This window comes from Fulmarus glacialis, unplaced genomic scaffold, assembly GCF_000690835.1.
Source record: "Fulmarus glacialis isolate BGI_N327 unplaced genomic scaffold, ASM69083v1 scaffold1773, whole genome shotgun sequence".
Taxonomy (NCBI): Eukaryota; Metazoa; Chordata; class Aves; order Procellariiformes; family Procellariidae; genus Fulmarus; species Fulmarus glacialis.
The window spans coordinates 21,063-41,196 of NW_009202050.1; the positions used below are offsets into that span (position 1 = coordinate 21,063).

General features: G+C 44.0%; 1 protein-coding gene across 1 annotated transcript in view; it reads left to right on the plus strand.

Annotated features, from left to right (window-relative positions):
* LOC104072291 (nesprin-2-like) overlaps positions 1–19,032 on the plus strand; it is a gene marked incomplete at both ends in the record, with an annotated part of 39,653 nt that extends 20,621 nt beyond the window's left edge. The window contains 6 exons of the mRNA XM_009574129.1: positions 94–252; positions 1,283–1,449; positions 14,085–14,247; positions 17,866–18,053; positions 18,209–18,359; positions 18,850–19,032. Coding sequence (XP_009572424.1) covers positions 94–252; positions 1,283–1,449; positions 14,085–14,247; positions 17,866–18,053; positions 18,209–18,359; positions 18,850–19,032 — 1,011 coding nt within the window. The remainder of the gene's footprint in view (positions 1–93; positions 253–1,282; positions 1,450–14,084; positions 14,248–17,865; positions 18,054–18,208; positions 18,360–18,849) is intronic.
* Between the last annotated feature and the right edge of the window lie 1,102 nt (positions 19,033–20,134).

Sequence of the window (20,134 nt, forward strand, 5' to 3'; positions counted from 1 at the left end):
TCAAATGCAGACTAGAAATTAGAAGGCTCATAATTGCTGGTTTCCTTCCTGAGAAAGATGTTGCCAGCAGTTAATGTGTGTGCTTATCCATAGGTGTCTCTGCGTAAGCAGGAGATCGAGGACAGGCTCAATGCCTGGATTGTGTTCAATGAAAAGAATAAGGAGCTGTGCTCCTGGCTGGTACAAATGGAAAGCAAAGTGTTGCAGACTGCAGATGTTAGCATTGAAGACATGATAGACAAATTGCAGAAGGTAAGTAGTAACGCCACTTTTCTTCAATTGCAGTCTGATAGCTCGTTATAGAGACACCATTCCTCATTTCTTCCTTGACTCTCGGAAGCGATACGTGATATAAAACCAGCACGTACAGGCTCTTGTGAGAAGATGAGCTTTTCTAGCCTCAGCTCTTCTTGATGTTCAGACTTGGAGCATAATGCAAAACAGAAATGCCACCTGGCTGCATTTAGGCATGGAGTGTGATGTATGTGAGTTGCGATGGTGGGGGTCTGGATTGTTGGGGTTTTTGGGCACAAATGCACATACAGCACTGCTCAGAGCTTTCCCTGATGGGGATCAGTGGTGTCCTGGGAGCGTCTCACTGCTCTCACCACCTCCTGTGTCAGCAGTTACGAAACTGGTAGTCAGAGGGCAAAGAAAAGATTGAAGGACAGGATAGGTCTTATGCCAGGCGAGCAAGAAGTTACCACAACCAAAAATAAAACCTAGTTCTGCCCCTTCTCCTTGGTAGTCACTGCAGTTAGTGCTTTCGAATACTTTCATATTAGTTTTAATATGAAATACGATTTTAAACAGGACCATTGTTTTGCTGCCGTGTTCCTCCCAGTGGCTTAAAGGTCTCGATATCTAATCCCAGATCTCCTCTGGATAAGAATACCGGCAAAATAAAGCCATCCTAGGCTTGAATTTGGGTTCTTTTGAGGTAGCTTGGTTGAAAAATTCTGTTAAATCAGGAAAGCAGAGACAGAATTAGAACATTAAACTGCTATTTTTAGGAGTACTTACTCCTGGCACTTGCAAGCCTTTAAGCTGCTTATTTTTTTATAGTGGCTTCAGTTGTGAGAGTGCTTTTCCATTGAGGTTTTTTTTTTGTTTTGTTTTAAGTGAAGGAGTTCTACATGCTAATGTAGAAACCTCAGACATTGCAAGACAAACCTGACTTCACATGACACACGTGGGAAAAGAAACAGATAGTTTTGTTTTGGTTTTGTTGTTTTGTTTTGTTTTGCCCAGGTATTAAGCAATGTTTGTGTATATTTATCAGGATTGCATGGAAGAAATAAACCTGTTCAGTGAAAATAAGCTTCACTTGAAACAAATGGGCGATCAGCTAATCAAGGCTAGCAACAAGAGCCGAGTTGCAGAAATAGATGATAAACTCAACAAAATCAATGATCGCTGGCAGCATCTCTTCGATGTCATTGGAGCACGGTAAGAAAATTATTTTCAATGTTTTATATGAGATAAAAGTCAGAGGCTAGTGTCCTTGACCATCAGAAACAGACTGACACGACTTTTCAGTTCTGTTGAAATTTATTATTGAGAGTCAAATGAAACTGAAGTTAATGCTTTTTCATTATGACTTGTTGCTATATTATGACACCAAATGTCTTAATTTATCTAGTGGTAGAGGGCAGGGTGTAAGAATTCATATAAAATATAATTTTAATCATGGGAGCTGTGTAAAAGGAAGAGTCAAAGTGATTTCTCTGTTGCATGTGTTGAATTGCAACTTAATTTTAAGGCAGTATGGTAGGAGTTAATTTGGGCTCTTTAGGAGAGCCTCCTGTTTTAAGACAAGCCTCTATTTCACCCTATGTCTGAGTGCACAGAATTTGAGAATAGATTCCTGGCCTGTCTCTGTAGACAGTCAGATTTGTATAATGATAATGTTCCTTTTTTACATTCAAAAGTGTATGAAATTTAATTTAATATTAGTGCTATTTCTTTACTCAGTCTCTTTCCTAAAAACAACTGGAAGACCATACCATGAGTTTATTTTTTAAATTCAGGATCTTCTGCATGATGGTGAAATGGAAAATACTATCAGTTGAAATTAAAAAAAAAACCTGCATAGTCTAGGCAATGACCTCTTCTTAAAGGATTAAACATCTTTCTGATACTAGACAGAGTTAAGAACATCATGATCATTTTGGTATTAGCCTTACTGAGATGATCCCATTTCACTATTATCTCTGAGTTTCTACCACAGCTTGGGAGGAGGATGCTAGGCCGGTTTCACCGCCTGCCCGAGTTTATTAGTAATCCAGAAATAATGAGGCAAACACCATATTAGTCCTGGTCTAAACTTCTCTCCCAAGGTCTTGTTTCACCTGTAAACCCCCTCTCTGGGCCCTCAGAAGCTCTCTTGCTCACGTTTGGGAGAGATAAGGTGGGGTGGCTGTGCTGTGACAATGTAGTGCTGTGTGCTGGATCTTAACCAGGAATGAGATCTGAATTAATGGTGACACATGAGCCATGAATGATTAAGCAGAAGCTGCCGTCTTAAGATCTAACACTTTGCAGATAGCCTTGCAATGGTTTGTCTCAAGGTGTCTTTTTATTTGATCCGGTGTGGGAAAGAAAACTTCACTTTTGTAACAACACTTTTTCTGTTCTCATCTTATGGTAACATGCAACTTTATAAACACTTTTATGATCATTTGTGTTCTGCTGTGTGTTAGTTTCGAATTGTAGCAATTTTTAAATGCGGATTAAAATGTACTATTTTAAAACTGAGGTAAACATGGCACATTTCTAGTAATATTTAGGAAGTATGCTAAAGAACTGATGGGATATTTAGAGAGAGATCTGGCAGTCTTATTCAGGTAGTCTGTGACAACAGAGCACTTGTTTGTCTACCTGGGATCTCTTAAATCTTTACCTTCAGACAAGTGTATTGTGGTGCTTTGAGGTACGTTAATGCAGATTTGACTAGAGCATCAATGTAGCTCCCAGTATTGGATATCTAAGTGGATATTGCAGCTCCTGGGGAGTTGGTGTGATGCTTTATGATTGTTCCTATGTTCTTAATCCAAAAGGTCTGCAACATGCCAGCTTCTACTTGTGATTTCCACCAACTTTGTGCTCAGGACCAGGGTAATGAACTGGAAGGACCTGACAAAATGTGGTTTTAAGCAGCTCCCTCAGTGGTCCAAGTTATCAGGCAGCCCAGTGGGCTCTGCTGGTCCTCTTGGGCCTAATGCTAACAGAGGTTCAGTGTATTGCAGCATTTTGCAGCATGTGTGTAGCACATCTCCTCCCTCATCTAATCCACCTTGCTTGGGCTTGGCTCACAGCTCATCTATTCTCGGCTGCTCAGTGATAAATAATACTGGGCTAGACACTCAGAATCTGAGTATGGTCCTAAGAGTTTATTTTGCCCTGTTCACAACCTTGCGACTTTCCGTTTTGAGATTGCTGCTATGGTGGTGGCTTGCTGCTGAGATTTGAATTCTGAAGGAATTAAATTAGACTTCAGTTGACTGAAATTTCCACCTCACCCATAGGTATGCTTTGGAGCACTAAAGAGGAGGCTCCTCCTATGCTTTTGGGTAGCCTCCCTGAAGCTCAGGTGATGGAGGGGAGGTAGCAGTTCTACTGATCACAGATGTGACACAAGTTGGGCCTCTTTATGGGGGAGTGGAGCAGAGCAAGGAGCCTTGGGCTAGAGGCAAGATGACTTGTGAGCATGGGTTGCGATGCCCCATGATGATAGACTGTTTCCTTCCTTTTCAGTTTGCTTTTGCCTAAACTTAAACAAAAAAAAAATCATATTTAAGCTGTGCTGAAAGAGCACATGAAAACAGAGTGGTGGCAAAATTCGTGTTGGCCCTGTTGCATGAAGCCATCACAATCCAGACATCTTCACAGGATCTCAAACATCCGCCATCGCCAGTTTCATTCAATGGATAGGATGGGTTGGCTCCAGGGAGGTTGGAGCCTGTAGGGCATGGTACGGGGGGCTGTGCACCGACTGCTGCCCGGTGGAAGAGAGACTGCAGCGCTGCACAACTGCTGCCATGGCAGCATACCCGGACGAAGCCCTTTTTGTTGGGCACTGCTTCATTTCTTGGGGAAGACAAAAGGGACGGAGGAGATGCTTCAGGGCAGGACTGCCAGAGGGCCTTGGAGGGTTTGAGGCAATTGAGGTAGGAGAATGCTGCCTGGAACGAAATAATTCATTTCGACCGTGGCAGGGAGACAATCTTATATTGCTCCTGAAAAAACTACTTGTAGGAACTTATTTTCACAGCACCTCCGCAAAATGACAAAGTGGTTTTGCTCCTGGCTTTTCAGATCAGTAGCTGCGGCAAGTAAATTGAAGTGAAAATTTTCTGAGTTTTTGGGTGCCGAATCTGTGACTTGAAGATTTTTTTGACAAGTATTACGACTTCGGCACTTTCTGTTAAACACATAACCAGCTGCTGCCTTTATTCACACTTGCGGGGTGCACTTCAGCCCACTGCACTGCTTCCCTGGCCCCCAATGGCTGTCCATCACAGGGGCGAGGACCAAATCTCACGATATTGTCATGGCAGGCCAAGACTTGGGCAGTAAGTAAACTACAGGGCCATGCACTAAGTAGGAGGAGAAGATGTACATTGAATAGCTGTGTGTTCGAAGCCAGTCCTCCATTCTGGGTGCTGACTCTTTCTAGGAGACAAGCACTTTATGATCCTGTGGTTAAAGAGTATAAAATAACCTATATCCACAAAGGAGTCTAATTGAGATTTATAGCCAATTTCAGTTCTGTGGTTTCTAATGGCTCCATGGCTGACCCTGCAACCTGAGTAACATTTTATCTTTTCTGTAGTGCAGTGTATGGCTGTGTGATACCACCATGAAACCAAACTAGTCTCGAGCCAATGTAACAATACAGAGCATTCCTCCTGGTAGCTTATTTCACCTTTTTAAACCAATAAATGTCCTGGGACAGATGGGCAAATTAGGTGAGCTCTCCATTTAGTCCTTGAAGTGATTCTCTTAGTTCATGGTGACAAGTTCAGATTTGCCATATGGCTGCTCTTGCAGGACTTAACACTTTCATTATATGCCTGTGCTCAGCTTGTGAGGTGACAAAAGCTTTGCTTCATGTGTTGCAGCCGGAGGGTGGCTTGGTGCAAACTTGGAAAAGTCTCAAAATGTTAATTCTCGTGGGATGAAGTAACCATCATGACGTTGGTATGCCTGGAAAGGAGAACAAATGAATTTCTGTTCAGCTCGGAAGATACTCTTACCAGGGGAGGTTCTCATGCTGAAGTCTCTGTTGATAGAGGGGGAATACAAACATACTAATAGGCAGAAAGGGAGCATTGTGCTGACTGTAAAAATGGACACAGAAAATCTCTTGCTTTTTTTCTTTTGTCACCAGCCTCGTAGCAGCACTCTGCCAGAAGAAACTGCTGCATGCTTGCACATGCACCCAAGTGAAGGCCTGAAACAGTAGGAGAAGGAGTGTACAGGCTGCATGTGGGTGGTAGACAGTCAAAAACCCATGGAGTGGCATTTACATCCCTAGCATGCTCTGGAGCAGCACTCCCCGGCCATGCATTAACTGGCAAGAATTGCCAAGAACTGTGTTGTGCACAGCCATGTTCCTCAGTGTCCTTCCCTGGCCCATCCACCACTGATACTAACGCCACGCTTTGCTTCCCAGCCCAACGGGGAAGTGTTTGCCTTCTGCGCTGCTGTTTGCATAGTGCCTGCTGGCAGACTGGAGGAGCACGCACGTGTCACGAGAGGGTGTCTGCACTGCCTGGGGTTGTGCAAAGCATTTGGATGGTGCTTCATTGAAGCCACCAGCTTCATCAGGGGCTGCCTCTGGCCGTTTTGGGTCTGCAGACCAGTCTCTACAGTAACCAACGTTGCATTTCTGTACCTCTGGGCATCCTGCAGCTCTTCCCACTGCCACTAAGCTGTGGAAGGGGGATGCCATTTCTCAGCTGCTCTGGCTGTGGGCATGCTGTGATGTGTTTTCTTACTTGGTGGGTCTGGTCTGTGTTCTCAGCCTTGTGGAGAAAGGCACATTTTTTGTGTATGTAGCAAAAAAATGACTGTGACCTTTAATGGAGCACAAAAATACAGGGAAGCTAGCAAGGCCAAATGTGCCTTCTCATTCTTTTAAATGTGAATCCTTGGCAACTAGGTCTTTCCCCTGTGTTCACAAGCTGCCAGCCCTCATTGCAGGGTCCAGGAATCTTAAACTGTGACAACAAAAGTCAGCCCCTTCCTTCCCAAATCGAACTTGGGAGATTCAAGGTGTTTTCAGCTGGTTTCCTGCGCACCCTGGCTGAAATTCCCAAACAGCCCAAAACTGCTCAGGTTGCAGTAAAATGGGAAGGAGTTGAAGCTCTCCAGTGACACCATCTTGTGCTGTGCAGGGGCTCCGCAGAGGTTTTATTGGGGAGCTCCAGTCAGCTGCCGCTCTGTGCTTCCCATTCCTCCCTGCACCCTCACTGCGGCTGGCCTGCCCCGATAGCTGCTCTGGCAGCAGCAGGCCCCAGCTTGGCAGGTATGGGGAGCGAGCGAGTTCATACCACCTCTCAGCTGGTCTCTCTATTTTCTGTCACAATGCTTACCCTTTGGCAGGGCAGACCATCAGGCACCATGCGTTGGTGTGCTGTTCTACCCTGTTGCAGCTGCAGCTGGGCAGCCCATAGTCAGTGTGGGTAAACTCCAAGTTCAAAGGTCTTTTTATATTGCTGCAGATCAGTATTGCATGGCAAGGGAAGCAAACTGTGCTACAGTGAGGCCCCCGGTTAAACGATACGGCCATATTCAGCAGAATTATACTGGTTTGTGGCAGTATCACTGTAAAATCTTGTAATTCTTGTAATTATTTTGATTAAAAAAAAAAAAAAATCTGGGCAGTTGAAATCTCACTCACAAAGTGCCTGCTTACTTTCCTTGTTCTCTGGGCTCCCTGTCCTTTACGGATTACGCTTCTCTTTGGTGCAAAAGCTGTGACAGAATTCATTGTCGTATCAGGCAGGATGGTTGGGCTTATTTTGGTTATGCAATGTGTGCGGACGTGTGCTGGGAGCAGGGGGGAGCTGGTGGTGCAAGGGGAGTCCCTGTCTTCTGCACACTGTCACCATTCCCAGTGTCTGCCTGTCAAGCTGGGAGGATTATTTCCCCATTTTCTGTCTCAGATCTGCCATTTTGAATGCATTTTTGAACCTCTCCGGACCTTAATCACGTTAAACTGTCGAGGTGACTGGGCGTGATTTACCTGTGCAAATGTCTGAAGCCCTCTCACGGTGTGCAATGTCTTCCCAGGCACTTTTTATCCTGCCGTGTATTGAAATGTGAGCGATTGGCAAGCCAACACAGGTCTGCGGAAGATGACCTGAATACCAAAAAACCTTTGATTTCAAAATCATACCTTGCATTTTTGGTGGGATTATCATAACTTCTTTATTTTTTTCCTGATATTGGCTGGGTGGGGAGTGACTTTTAATCCAAGGTTCTCCGACTTCCGCCTTTTTTTCGCACCCCGTGATCTCTGGCAGTCATAACACACAGCAATCATGACAGCGTGTTTTTCCACAAACGAATTATGTCATAAATGAAGATTAGGGGTTATTTTGTCTTCCAGCGTAACAGGCTACTTGCACTGGAGGCCTTCCACCTGCACTGGAAGGTTAAAGAGAGGACAGGTTAGTGTGTGGGAGATTTAATTCGTACTTAAATACCTGGGATATAATGGTAAAGGCAAGAAAGAAGAATGCAGGGGAAGTAAGGATACATCTCTGTGCGTTGTGCCTGTGCGTGGATGTATGTTTTCTCGGTTTTTTGGGTTCGCTTCAAATTGACTCTGCTGCAAATCATCCGGGTCTGAGGCTCCATTCCTTCTTTCACACAAGAAGTGAGCACTGCATCTACCTTTTTCGGTGCTGAAGCCTCCAGCCAGCAACCTTTTTGTTGCCAGCCACGGGCAGCCGCTCAGCGTGTGCTTCTTCACATGCTAATTCTCTTGTGTCAGAATAAAGCTCTGGTGGTTTTGTTCTGAGGAGGGATGCGGCCGTTTGCCAGGTAAAATACCAACCCAAAACGTAGGGGTTAAAATTGGGGAGAGCTATAGTGGCTCCCCAGCTCCGGGGGTCGGGGAGGGGAGGAGGACGGGCGAGCCTCCCCCCCACGCGGGATGCTAAAGCGGCGAATAAATAGGGCATCTGTGGAGGAGGGGTTTCCTCTTCCATGCCTGCTGTGGTTGCACAGACAATCCCCCTTGCAGCTTGGGATTTGCAAGCTGAGGAATGGTTTTTTCTTGCGAACCGTAAGTGCCATGTTGGTAAGCGGCTGCGGGTTTGGTCGCGGTGGGTTTCGTTGGAGCAGGCATCGCTGGTGCAGCGGGACCGGCCGGCCTTGGGCGGCGGGGGGGAAGGGCACCGCAGTGCCGATGCACCAGTGGCTCCCCGCAATTCGCCCTGGACAAGTGGATGAGTGGGAGATGCGGCGTGTTAGCAGGAGGAATAGTGCTCAGGGGCCTCTCGCTTAAAAACAGCTGTGTTTTGGGGATTTGCACCCAAGACAGCGGAGATCTGTGACAACAACCTTTTGGACTCGCCGGCAGGGTAACGCGAGAAAAGCCTCCTCCGGCACACCCGCTCTCTGCTCTGCTCACTGTGCTGACACAATCCACGAACACGGGGGCTTCCTGTCATTGTACCAGGGCTTGGCGCTGTACAGAGAAACGTCCTTGCATTTTATACGAAGGCCTAAAATTTGCCTTTGACATCACCTCTCCAAATCGTGTCTTTTGTCCCTCACATGGTTAAGCTTGCCCTGCAACTTACTGAACAAAGGTTTCCTGGGTTGTGCATCTCATTTGCCTTACCGGGTTGTAAACAAACCTGTTAGCTGGCAGGGCAATTTCAGCTCCTCTTCGGTTAAAAAGAAATGTATGTAGTATCTTTTTCTGTTGACATTTGTGCTTGTGAATGAGAGTTTGGAATATACATCAGGATTTTTGTCATTCCTTCAGACACTAAATTTTGAATGTTATTTATTATCTTATTTGAGCTTCCCTGTACCTTTCCTGCAGCATTTTGACAGCTAGTGCAATGCAATTGGCAGGCATTTTGCGATTCTTTGTTCGTGTGAATACATTTCAGTCAACTTGGAAGTGCCTTCTACTGCTAGATACTTCCTGAGTAGTTACTACAAAATATTCTGTGTATTTTTGTGGCTATGCAATGATTCAGCCTGAAACAGCTTAATGCATTTCTCTTGTAACCTAATGCTGGCAACTTCATCGAGGGTATTAAGACCCAAATCCAATCTCGAGTCAGGTCAGTTAGTCCTTCTGTTCACTTCTGCAGCCAGCTTTTAGTTATAATCTACTAGTTTTGTTCTTTTTCTGCCACTTCTATTTTGGTGTAAAGATTAAGACATTTAGAAACTGGCTTTGTTTGACTTATCCCAGGCATCTTATGCATGCGTCTAAGCGCTGTTTTATCTTTTCAGCTGGGCCCATTGCAAAGTACAAGAGATGTTTGATTTTGTTGGGGTTTTTTAGGTTAGTGGTGATATTTGTTGGATTTTTTTTTTTCTTTTAATTATTACTATGTTTTTTGCTTCTGGGGCCGTGTTGAATGGTGGCAGGTGAGTTCTCATTGGGAAGTGAACGATGGATAGGTAGGCCTTTATTCAGTAAACAGTAAGTTTTGCCTGTTTGACCAAATAACTTTAGAATTACACTTTGTAGAGGAAGAATTCAGTCAACAGTGGTGGCAGCCTCTTCCACCTTCTGGATGACTGGGAGGAGCTCATTTCCTCTGCTGCACTTGGAGGTTTATTGCTGTTAATTCACTGTGTGTTGGGTGATTGGTCACCTGGATGTGGAGGGAGCTTTCGACTCCAGGCTTGATGGCTTGCACTGTGCACCCCCACCCAGCTCCCAGGAGGCCTGTCTTTCCATACAAATAGTCCCTTCAGGATACATCACAAAAGAGTTCATGAGGTTTCTTTCATGCAAAGAGCAGATAATTTGCAAGAATACTTGCAGTGTGCAGAAATGCATCTAAGAATGGTTGTTGCAAATGTAAGACTTCTGTGGATGTAATTAGTCTATTTTACGTTTTTCTTCGAACTATAGCCAGAGAAATGGCAGTTCCCTGTGACTTCTGTGCAAGCTGAGGGTGGTCAATGAGGATGCTCAAATTTTTCATCATTTCACCTGTTCCTTCAGTGTAGAACCTCCCTCTTTACCTTGGGCTCTGTGTCTGCTGACTGCAACAAGAACAGATCAGCCAATGTGAACATCTGGACAAGGCTGCCTTCCTATTTACACACTGCACTAATGCGAACTTCTGTTAGGTTTTTATTCTTCTCTGGCTGCTTAGCTCAAGTTTAAGATTAATGATTTAGGTAGTTAAGTGACTGACAAATGCCATATTCTATCCACAATATGTAACAATGTAACAATGGTGTATCTGTAATGGCAATTGCTAGAAAGTAAATACAAGCTCACAGTACCACAGTGATGCCATCTTTTGAGACTGTTGCTTCTAGTAATACTAGTAGATAAAGACCCACATATTTATGTAATATCCATAACTTGAATTTTAGAGTGATTTCTAAGGAAAAATAATATTCTTGGATTCTAAAACTGTTGCTTTTTAAATGTATTGAATGTGCTGTCAGTCATAGAGACATTTATTTATAATCTAATATCCCTTAGTTTTGCTTTGGACTTCCTTGGCTATGTTCACCTACCTGTTATCCAATATGCAGACTGAAGAAAGATGTCTTGCAACCCAAGAATTTTTCTGTAATGCAACTTCAGGATAGGAAACAGGTGGATACAGACAGAGAAGGGAGTACAGGGAAGCAGAGATGATACTGAGCAGCACAGTAAGCAGTGCAGTCAGTGGGTCAGGTGTGGCATCAGATGGTCCCAACATGTGCATCTCTTGCAAGTCACCAGAGAGACATTTCCAAAGCACTAGTGGGGAACGTCATCGAATATGCAGAGAATAAATTGCCACTGGATACAGTCAAGGACAGTGCAGTGATCGAGCCTTGCTTTCCTTCTGACTGACCTGAAGTCATGCAGAGTTAACAATGCAACAGCAAAGATGTTCGGCTCAGACTCTTCCTCAGACCTGGCTCTTCTAGCAGTTCTTCCCTTCGGTGCTCAACACAGAGCCTATATCGTCCCATCTCGTTCCCAAGTCACCTGTCTTTGGTGAGCCACATGCCCTGGGGAGTCACAGGCCCTGCTGAGCATCATAAGCAACTGAATCCAAATTGACTGGTGGGACAGAAGCAGGGGGTAGGGTAGAGGAAGAATTAGGTCTCCTGGGTAAATTACTGCCAGCCCATGACAGCACAAGAAAATGCTGTACAGTTACCGGAGTATGACACATTCATTGAGTACCACTTAATAGAAGCAGAACCAGGAGCAGGAAGATTTATACAGCAGCTGTTGCTTGGGAGCCAGATGCCTTCTGCATACAGGGTTGAATTTGGGAGCAGAGCTCTGAAAAGAGCTTGTTAAGGAAAGCAAGAGCAGCTAAATGCTTTTGTCATCCACTGGCTTCCTCTCTATCAGCTACAGCAGTGGAAAGCACTGTCAGTGTAAAGGGGCAGAGGCAGCTGCTTTGCACTTTACACCAGTATGGGTGGCTTTGTGGGTGCAAGGCAGGAACAAGGTGGACCATGGACTTGGGCCAAATCCTTCATGCTGGCTTGCAGGGTTGCATCAACCAGACAAGACTAATTTTATGCTTCAGAGAGTGCAGAGTTGCTAAATACCTGCCAGGAGTCCTAGTGTAGGACTATGCTCTTCTCGTCCTCCTTGTAAAACAACTCAAAGTACTGCCTGGTCCTTTTGGGACAAGAGGTAGGGGAAGGTGCTTCCCATGCTGCTAATTCATATGAGACCCCAAATTTCCTGGCCTTACTCTTCACAGTAACCAATAGAACAAATCCAGCAGGATCGTTCCCACATCTCCATGAGTGCTTTACCATAAATCAACTGTCTAGCTGACATATGTATCCTCTTTGATTACCTTAAGGTTGCTAATAAGATCAGTTGTTGCTTACAGAGTGGCATATTCATTATGGATTAGCTGTCCTTCATATCTTCTGTCATTGTATCATATACTGCAACAGGCAACTGCAAAAGCCACTTGGTTACAGGCAGTTTGGACCCCTGTCCTCTAAAACTGGCTAGGATAGTTTGGCAGCAAGCAGGATGGTGGGCCAGGAAACTCCGCATTTTTCTTGCAAGGAGGGGCAGGTCCTTTGCATGAAGCCAGCATCTAGGTACCCTGTCAGGGCACTTCTGTCTTGGTGTAATCTGTCCCTGCCTGCACTAGATGAGATTACATCCCCCCCACCCTGCCCCAGTCCTAGCTTACACAATGCTGGTGCTGCCAAGTATGTCAGGGTTCCTCTCAGATCCCTCAACAGTCCCCTGCATTTTGGGACAAGCAGTGATGCCTTGTACAAGCTGCCGTTCCAGTCCCAACTGCTGGTTTTGCTTAGCTGGTGACAGTTCTCAGTCATGGTAGCTAATGAATGGGAAATGTTTTGGCTTTTTCACAATGCATACTTTAACTTTTTGCACTGCACTTGACTTAGATAATGAGGCTCATCTGGGTAGTTGCTAGACCAGGCAATTAAACTTAGGGTTTAATTCGGAAATTTGCATTTTAAAAATCACATGCAAGGTCCAAAAATCCATCCCAAGGCACAGGGACAGAACTAGACATCAGAGGGATGTAAACAGCCAGGAGGACAGCACGGGGAAGCAATGCTGGCTAAGAAGTGGGTTGTCCCTAGGACAGGGGTGGAATGATTTCACCTGACTTTCCCATCTGCAGTGTTGGTGTTTGTAATACCGCAGGGTAGACCATTGCAGTTCGTGGAGAGAAATACGTGCTTTTTGGTACAGTTCTTCTCATCTTGTGATCTGGATGTTTAAGACAGGTCTGATGGAAATAACGATCTAGATTATTTTTTTTTCTTCATTAACTACCAAGGTCTAGATGGCAAGCTCAGACATCAATCTGAAGTCAGAAGAGAGATGTGTCACCCTGGTGTTGGGCTTTTTAGTAATTTTTGTTGGGAATTGCAATAAATGAGAATTTCAAGGAAAGATTTGAGAGCAGTGAGGTAGTTTAACAGATATTCCTTCAACACACGGGGACAAATTTGCCAAAATGTACAAACATGTTACTTGGATAATTTGAGGGGCTGATAAGGGGTTTTGACATGGGAATATGTTGTAAAGACATATAGAAATAAAGAAAAGTTTTGACATGGGAATATGCTGTAAAGACATAAAGAAATAAAGAAAAGTTTGTCTGCAGTTTGAGAGCTGTGCTACAAACAACTGTAAGAATGGTCTTGATGGTTCATTTGCTTCTCTGCTGCACAATCTCTCTAGCCATTGGATATTGTCCCTCTTCAGGATTTTTTTTTTTTTTTTTTTTTCACCCACCGGGAGAGTCTGGCACATCTCCGCACATTTCAGTGTGTTGTTTAGAAGAGCTTTTAGTGTCGTGGCACTGTAAGTTCTACAGTGGCCGTTGTTCAGGCCTTCTCCTCTCCTGTCAGCATCCATTTGCCCAGGGTGTTGGACCTGTGGTTTGGTCAAATTCTGCCTCTACTAGCAGAGCGGTACCTTGCTGTTCAGGGTGGGCCTGTTGGTTGCTGAAGAAGACACTGAACATAATTCACAGCAGGAAAATCAGACCATAGATACCCATTTTAGTTTAACTGTGGCATGTTACAGCACAAACTCCCTCTTAGACAAACATCCAAGAACTGACTGAAGGGCTCACTAGCAGATGAATGAGGCTACAAAAATTCACTCTGCTCATATAGATAGTTTCATTAAAGAATTCACACAAGACGTTCCTGCAGCTGTAGAGCAGAGGCCTGCTGAGCCAATTTAGGTAGGTTTTGACTAAAACATGTCTCTGATTTACAGCAACAGCTTGGTGCAACAGTAAGTGCTTCATAAAGCCATGCCTGTCATCACCTTCTGCTAACATCATTTCCACTGATTGCAGATCTTTGTAACAAAATGTTCTTCCTGGTTTGCTTAGGGTGAAGAAACTGAAGGAAACATTTGCTTTTATACAACTATTGGACAAAAACATGAGTAACCTTCGCACCTGGTTGGCCCGGATTGAGTCTGAGCTTTCCAAGCCTGTTGTTTATGACATCTGTGATGACCAAGAAATCCAGAAGAGACTGGCAGAACAGCAGGTGGGAAATAGCAGCAACCAGAGTAAATGAGCTAAAATGCTGCTGATTACAATTGGTCCTGGTTTAAAATCACCTGTTTCTTTTCTTTAGCAAGACCTGCCTTTTCACAGCATGTTCCTGCCAAGATGCGTTACATGGAAAATTTTTATTTGCTTGCTGTAATTTCAGTATTGTGTTGACTTACCCCCGCTTCTCCCTTCCCCCCTCTACCCAAGGAAAACATGCAAAATACAAAAAAAACATTTTTACACTTGATAGTTTGCTCAGTTAAGTACAGCAGACTTCATAAGGGCTAGGCAGGGCACAGACAGTGAACAAAATCCATGAGGATGACTTAGGCTGACAAGGCGTGAATGCTGGGTCTCCTGCAAACTGGCTGTGACAGATTTAAGTGCTGTGATTTTATGTATTTCCCTCACTAGCTCAGTTCTCTTCCCCTCCTTGCAGACAGCAGAGCAAGCTTGGGAGAGAAGGATGTTTGGGCTTTGGAGGGTGGACTTGTGCAAACATACCTTTGACTGAGGCCTGATCCAGTAGGCAGGCTCTGAAGATCCCCTCAGGGTTGGGTGAGATGGTGCGTGAATCCTGCTGAGGCATAAATGTGAACCAACCTAGCACCGTTGGGTATTGATTGAGTGCATGTAGGCATTTACCCGAGACAGTGGCTTACCAGGGGGATCTTAAGGATCTATGCTAGTTTTAAGTGGTGGAGATGGCAAGGACTGAGCACAGCTGAACGTGCCAGCTATCCCAGCCAAGTGGAAGTATGAGATGAGTTGGATAGTCCTGGAGTAAATTTCTCTCTCCAGCAGCCAGGGAAGGAAAAGGAACTTCTCCAAAGCACAGACTTGCTGGGGGAGTCAGCCTTTGCTCAGGGCTGTGCTATAAGTCTGCCGAAGTTCAAAGTGCCTCCCTGGGAAGGCTGAGAATGACCATGGCTGTCATTTGGCCTTTGTGTTAAAGAAGAATATTTGCTTTAAAACTGAGAATCAAGAATAAAGCTGTCAAGCATGGAAGCTTTATAGCATTGCCTTTAAGAACACCTGTGGGTGTTCTTCCCATTCTTCCCACCTTCTCTCTCTCTGGCTGCTGCTTCTGTGTCTAAGGAAAGATCCCTGAGTGACCCAGATCTGAGGGCTGTGTTCTCTGCTGGTTGATACAGCTCTCCATCCATTCATGTGCCAGACATCGCGGGAAGGGCCAGCTCATCTGCAACAGGAGTGGAGATGGCTCCCACTGACTCCACTGCAAGAGTTGGTCAAACACCAGAAGCCTTGGCCCAGTGCCTCTGATGGTTTTATCTGCATTGTGAATGGTCATGTAAACAACAAGGAAATATTTTCTCCCCATCCAAACCTTTTTCATTCTCAAAGGCTGTGATAAATTGCCAGGCAGAACGTGGGGCACACAGGAATTGTGTCCAAACTAATTTATTTTTATTATGAGCATTCAAGCTTCAGCTTGCTGTAAGAGCCATCATTTGCTGCTCAGAGCTACTTACTGCTTTGTTGTTTGGATTCTGTTTCAAACACAGACCTCTGGGCACCTCTAGACTCCTTCTACTATAACCTTGTAGCAGGTTGAGTGTGAGAAGACTGTGCTGACTAAAAAGACCACAGTGAAAAAAAAAAAAAAAATGCCTCTTTTGTGCTGCATTAGAGAAACCTTTATTTGAATGCGACAAGTAAAAAGATCTTTCCTGGTTTCATTCAAACAATTATTTCAGCAAGAGCAGAGTGATGGTAAGAAATATGCCTTACAGGCTTCTTTTATTTGACATCTGTGACTGGAAAAGCTTTACCTGTTCAGTCTTGAATAATGACATTTAAAAGCATTGTGCATCCACAGAGATGTTTTATGGCATGTTTGTTCAATTAAAGGATGAAGATTAAAACATGAATAATATTAATTTTAAGATTTCAAAGCTGTTTCACTAATGCAGAAGTCTAGCAGTGTGTAGTCTTTTTAAGCTCTCTGGGCAATGCTGTGCAGAGCTGAAGGAAAAGTACCTTTTTGGGCTCAATGTATGTTCCTGGCCCCATTAGTTTGTTTGTTGTCCTTGTCTTACTGTAATACAGTCAGGTCATTTGGAATAACAGCTTGGAAAACAGCAAGGATTCTGCCTATTCCATGAACCCAGGCATGACCAAAAGTAATGAGATCGTGTAGCAACATTACCATAATGCAAGTAGAGTGGATTTGTAATCTGTGGTCCAAAGTCTCATTTTCACTAATACAGCTGTAAATCCAGTGTAATTTAATGAATTCAGAAGAGTCTCTCCAGGTGCCAGTAGTGGGTAGAGCCTGCTCTCAGACATAGAGCCTGTGTTAAAAAGGCACTGCTGCCTCTTGCTCAGAAAACAGCTGTGAATCCTTAATAAGCTGTCAAAAATTATGTTGGGTCTGCTTCTGGCAGTCTCTCATCTATGTAAAGATTTTGGCTTCTACATTCCTTAAAGCTGTACATTACCACAAACCCCACAAACCAAATTTTGACCATTTGTGGCTCAGCCCTTTCAGGTACCCTTGTAACACCACTGAAGACTGCCACTGGGTGATACTCAACTCCTGCAGCTTGCTGGCTTCTGGGAAGATCTTCCTTCAACTCCTTTTGTATTTACTACCAGCTGTATCTGTTTTGGGGGTTTTTTTGTTTGTTTTATTTTCTTTTGGTTTTGTTAAGTCTAGAGCAAAACCAATTCTGCTTCATCTGTTCACTGAAATCAGTAATACCGTTTAATGGGAGTTCCTGTTCACTGTTGTCAGTAAAATATTCATTTGTGTTTGTTGTTCTAGTGTTATTCAAGCAAAAGTCTCCATATCCTTCATTAGGAAAGCCAGAAATTGGTTGAAAAAATAGAAATGTAGTGGATGTTGCCATTTCATTAATGTTTACAGTTGGTAGCATTGTACAGAGCTGCCTTTTCAATCAGAAATATTTAGATAAGGCTTTCTTTTTCTGTTATTCAATTACATTGACTTTAGGAGTGGTTATAGATACAGAATGAGAGGCCAGACTATGATGGAGATGCAGGCTCTGGAGGAGAAACCTGTGGTGTAGATTAGACAAATGGTGTTTGCCAGACCCTTTAAAATAGTCTGTCAAAACAGGAGCTCTGCAAGAGGGAATAAGAAAAGTAGCGTAACACCAGCTACTTGTGTGCCATGTTTCTGTGTTTCGTGATATCAGCCTGTGATCATATAGTCACTAAAGTACATGAACTGTACTATGAATTCTCTGTCAAGTCTTACAGTGTAGTAAGCTGATATGAGACACTGTCATCTTGTAGTGTCAAAATTAAGTAGTATGTGTTTACGATACATGTAAGGTTTGGATTTTGAATGCACATTAAAATTGTCCAGACTGTTAATGAGAAGATTGAGCTTTCACTGAGAAACCAAAGCTAGGCACTCCCTTCTTGCATGGCAGTTCTGTCCTGACCTGTCAGCCTGTCATCTACACAGCTCATCCTGCAAGTCTGTTTTCTAAAGCTAAATAAGCTTTTCCTGACATACAAATTGCTTTTTCCCCATCCTCTGCAGCATTTTGAAAGGGTATGTCTGAAGCCTAGCCATGTATGTTTCCTTCTACTCAAGATACTCTTTTGCCAATGGCAGGATCTGCAACGAGACATAGAGCAACACACGGCAGGGGTGGAATCCGTGTTTAATATTTGTGAAGTCCTGCTGCACGACTCAGATGCATGTGCTAATGAGACAGAGTGTGATTCCATCCAGCAAACTACCAGGAGTTTGGACAGACGGTGGAGAAACATTTGCGCCATGTCTATGGAAAGGCGAATGAAGTAAGTCTCTTCTTCTTACCCCTACTAAAGAAGCCTGTAGCAGCATTTTGAAGAAATGTAGCTTTTGCCACAAGCTGAATTTTGAAAAAGAAAAAAATCCAAAATTAATAGTTAGCTTGTGATAAAACCTTTCCATTTTTGCATCTCCCTCTCAGAATCGAGGAAACCTGGCGCCTATGGCAGAGGTTTTTGGACGACTATTCTCGCTTTGAAGATTGGCTAAAACATTCTGAAAGGATAGCAGCTAAGCCTAATTCTTCAGAGGTTTTGTACACACATGCAAAGGAGGAGCTGAAGAAATTTGAGGTGAATTTTTTAACTTCATTTTTTTATGCTCAGCAGCAGGCTGAATGGTCAGACCACTAAATAATTTTTGTCTGTGTGAAATGCCTGGATCACTGAAAAACACCAGTTGGGCAGTGGTGGGATAGAGAACATAAATAATTTGGCCAGTGTGTGGCTGCTAGGTATCTGGCTGATTTATTTGTCTCCAGATTTTTTTTTAATGTGGAGAATCCAATGCTCTGAGCTGACAAGATCCTGCTTATAAGTTAAAGATTTGCTTTTTATAGGCAGGAGACCTTTGTGGGTTGATTTACCCCCCCACCCACTTCCTTTTCTTAATGAGCTAAGTCTGAGCAGATGATTTAAAATATGGGTCCTTCTCTGGATTTAATTTTGCAGTTGGAAGGTCTGTTTTTAAGGGGAGGGCACCATCATCTCTCTTGATGGATAGTATCATCCGGATCCTTTCTCTTATCGGCAAGGGAACTGAGTTCCTTGATTTGCTTTGCAGGCATTCCAACGGCAAATTCATGAACGACTCACTCAGTTGGAGCTGATCAATAAGCAGTACAGGCGTCTCGCCCGCGAGAACCGCACCGACTCGGCCAGCAAGTTGAAGCAGATGGTACATGAAGGCAACCAGCGCTGGGATAATCTCCAGAAACGAGTCGCTGCCATTCTGAGGAGACTTAAGGTAATTGCACGATGGGGTGAGAGAGTGAGGAGCACTTGCATACCCAAGGGCAAAACACATACTGGAGCAACTCTCTTGTATTGGTTTGTGTCTTGAGTTACCAGTGTAGGAGAGCAGCTCTGGAAAGCTCACCAAGTACATGGCATAAACATGTCTTTGGTAGATGGGTTCTTGGTAGTTGAAGAAGCATAAGGGAAGAATGGGTGTAAATTTTGGAAAGTGTGTTCAGGCCTTACTGCTCCTATCCCACTCTCCTGTTATCCGGTCTTGTCATGGGTGGATGCGTTCATGCACTTGCACCTTTCCATAAATAAGAGGCAGAGAGAAAAAAGGGCCCCAGTGCAGATATGGTTTGGAGTTTACAACGCAGCTCTACTTTATGCCAAGTTATGATTCACCTACAAGGCTTTAAACATGGAGATGTGATGGAGAGGCATGCTGCTGTCGCCAGCTCCTGCTCTGCTCTCTGTCTGATGGAGGAATGTTGTCGAAACGTGTATTTGTGACACTTCAAAGAAGTGTCCTGCTTGTCGAGTTAAACTGATCTCTGGGCAGATATTCTGTGCTGTGCCCTGGGGAAAACTTGTCACTGCCTGATTTTTAAATACAGCAGTGCTGCAAGCAATTGACAGGGAAAACTATTAGATCCCAAACGTCAGTGGATGAGGCTGTGAGAGCACTGATGGGGTTTGATCTGTGCAGTTAGGAGGTGTTGTGTTTGGGACGTTATATAATCCCCTTCCTGAACAGTAAATCCACTGAGGAGAACTGGGGCACTGCAAGCTGCATGTCTGTTAGCAGCTTCTGTGGGGGATGGCAGCAGAGAGAGCTCCTCCTGGCTTCCACGCCAAATGATGCATTAATTTTACGGGTGTGGTCATCCATGATCCAGCTTCTCCATTGTTTTAGTGATTTTAATGTCATAGTTTTAATTTACTTCAATTAGAGATGGGGCTTGCTTCCTTTGTCTGTCTGTCTTCTAAATTTAGAACAAATTAGATGTCAAACCTGAGTCCGAATAACTGTTACATTGGTATAATGATGTGGGAGAAAGTATAATCATAGAATCATAAAGTCATTAAGGTTGGAAAAGACCTCTAAG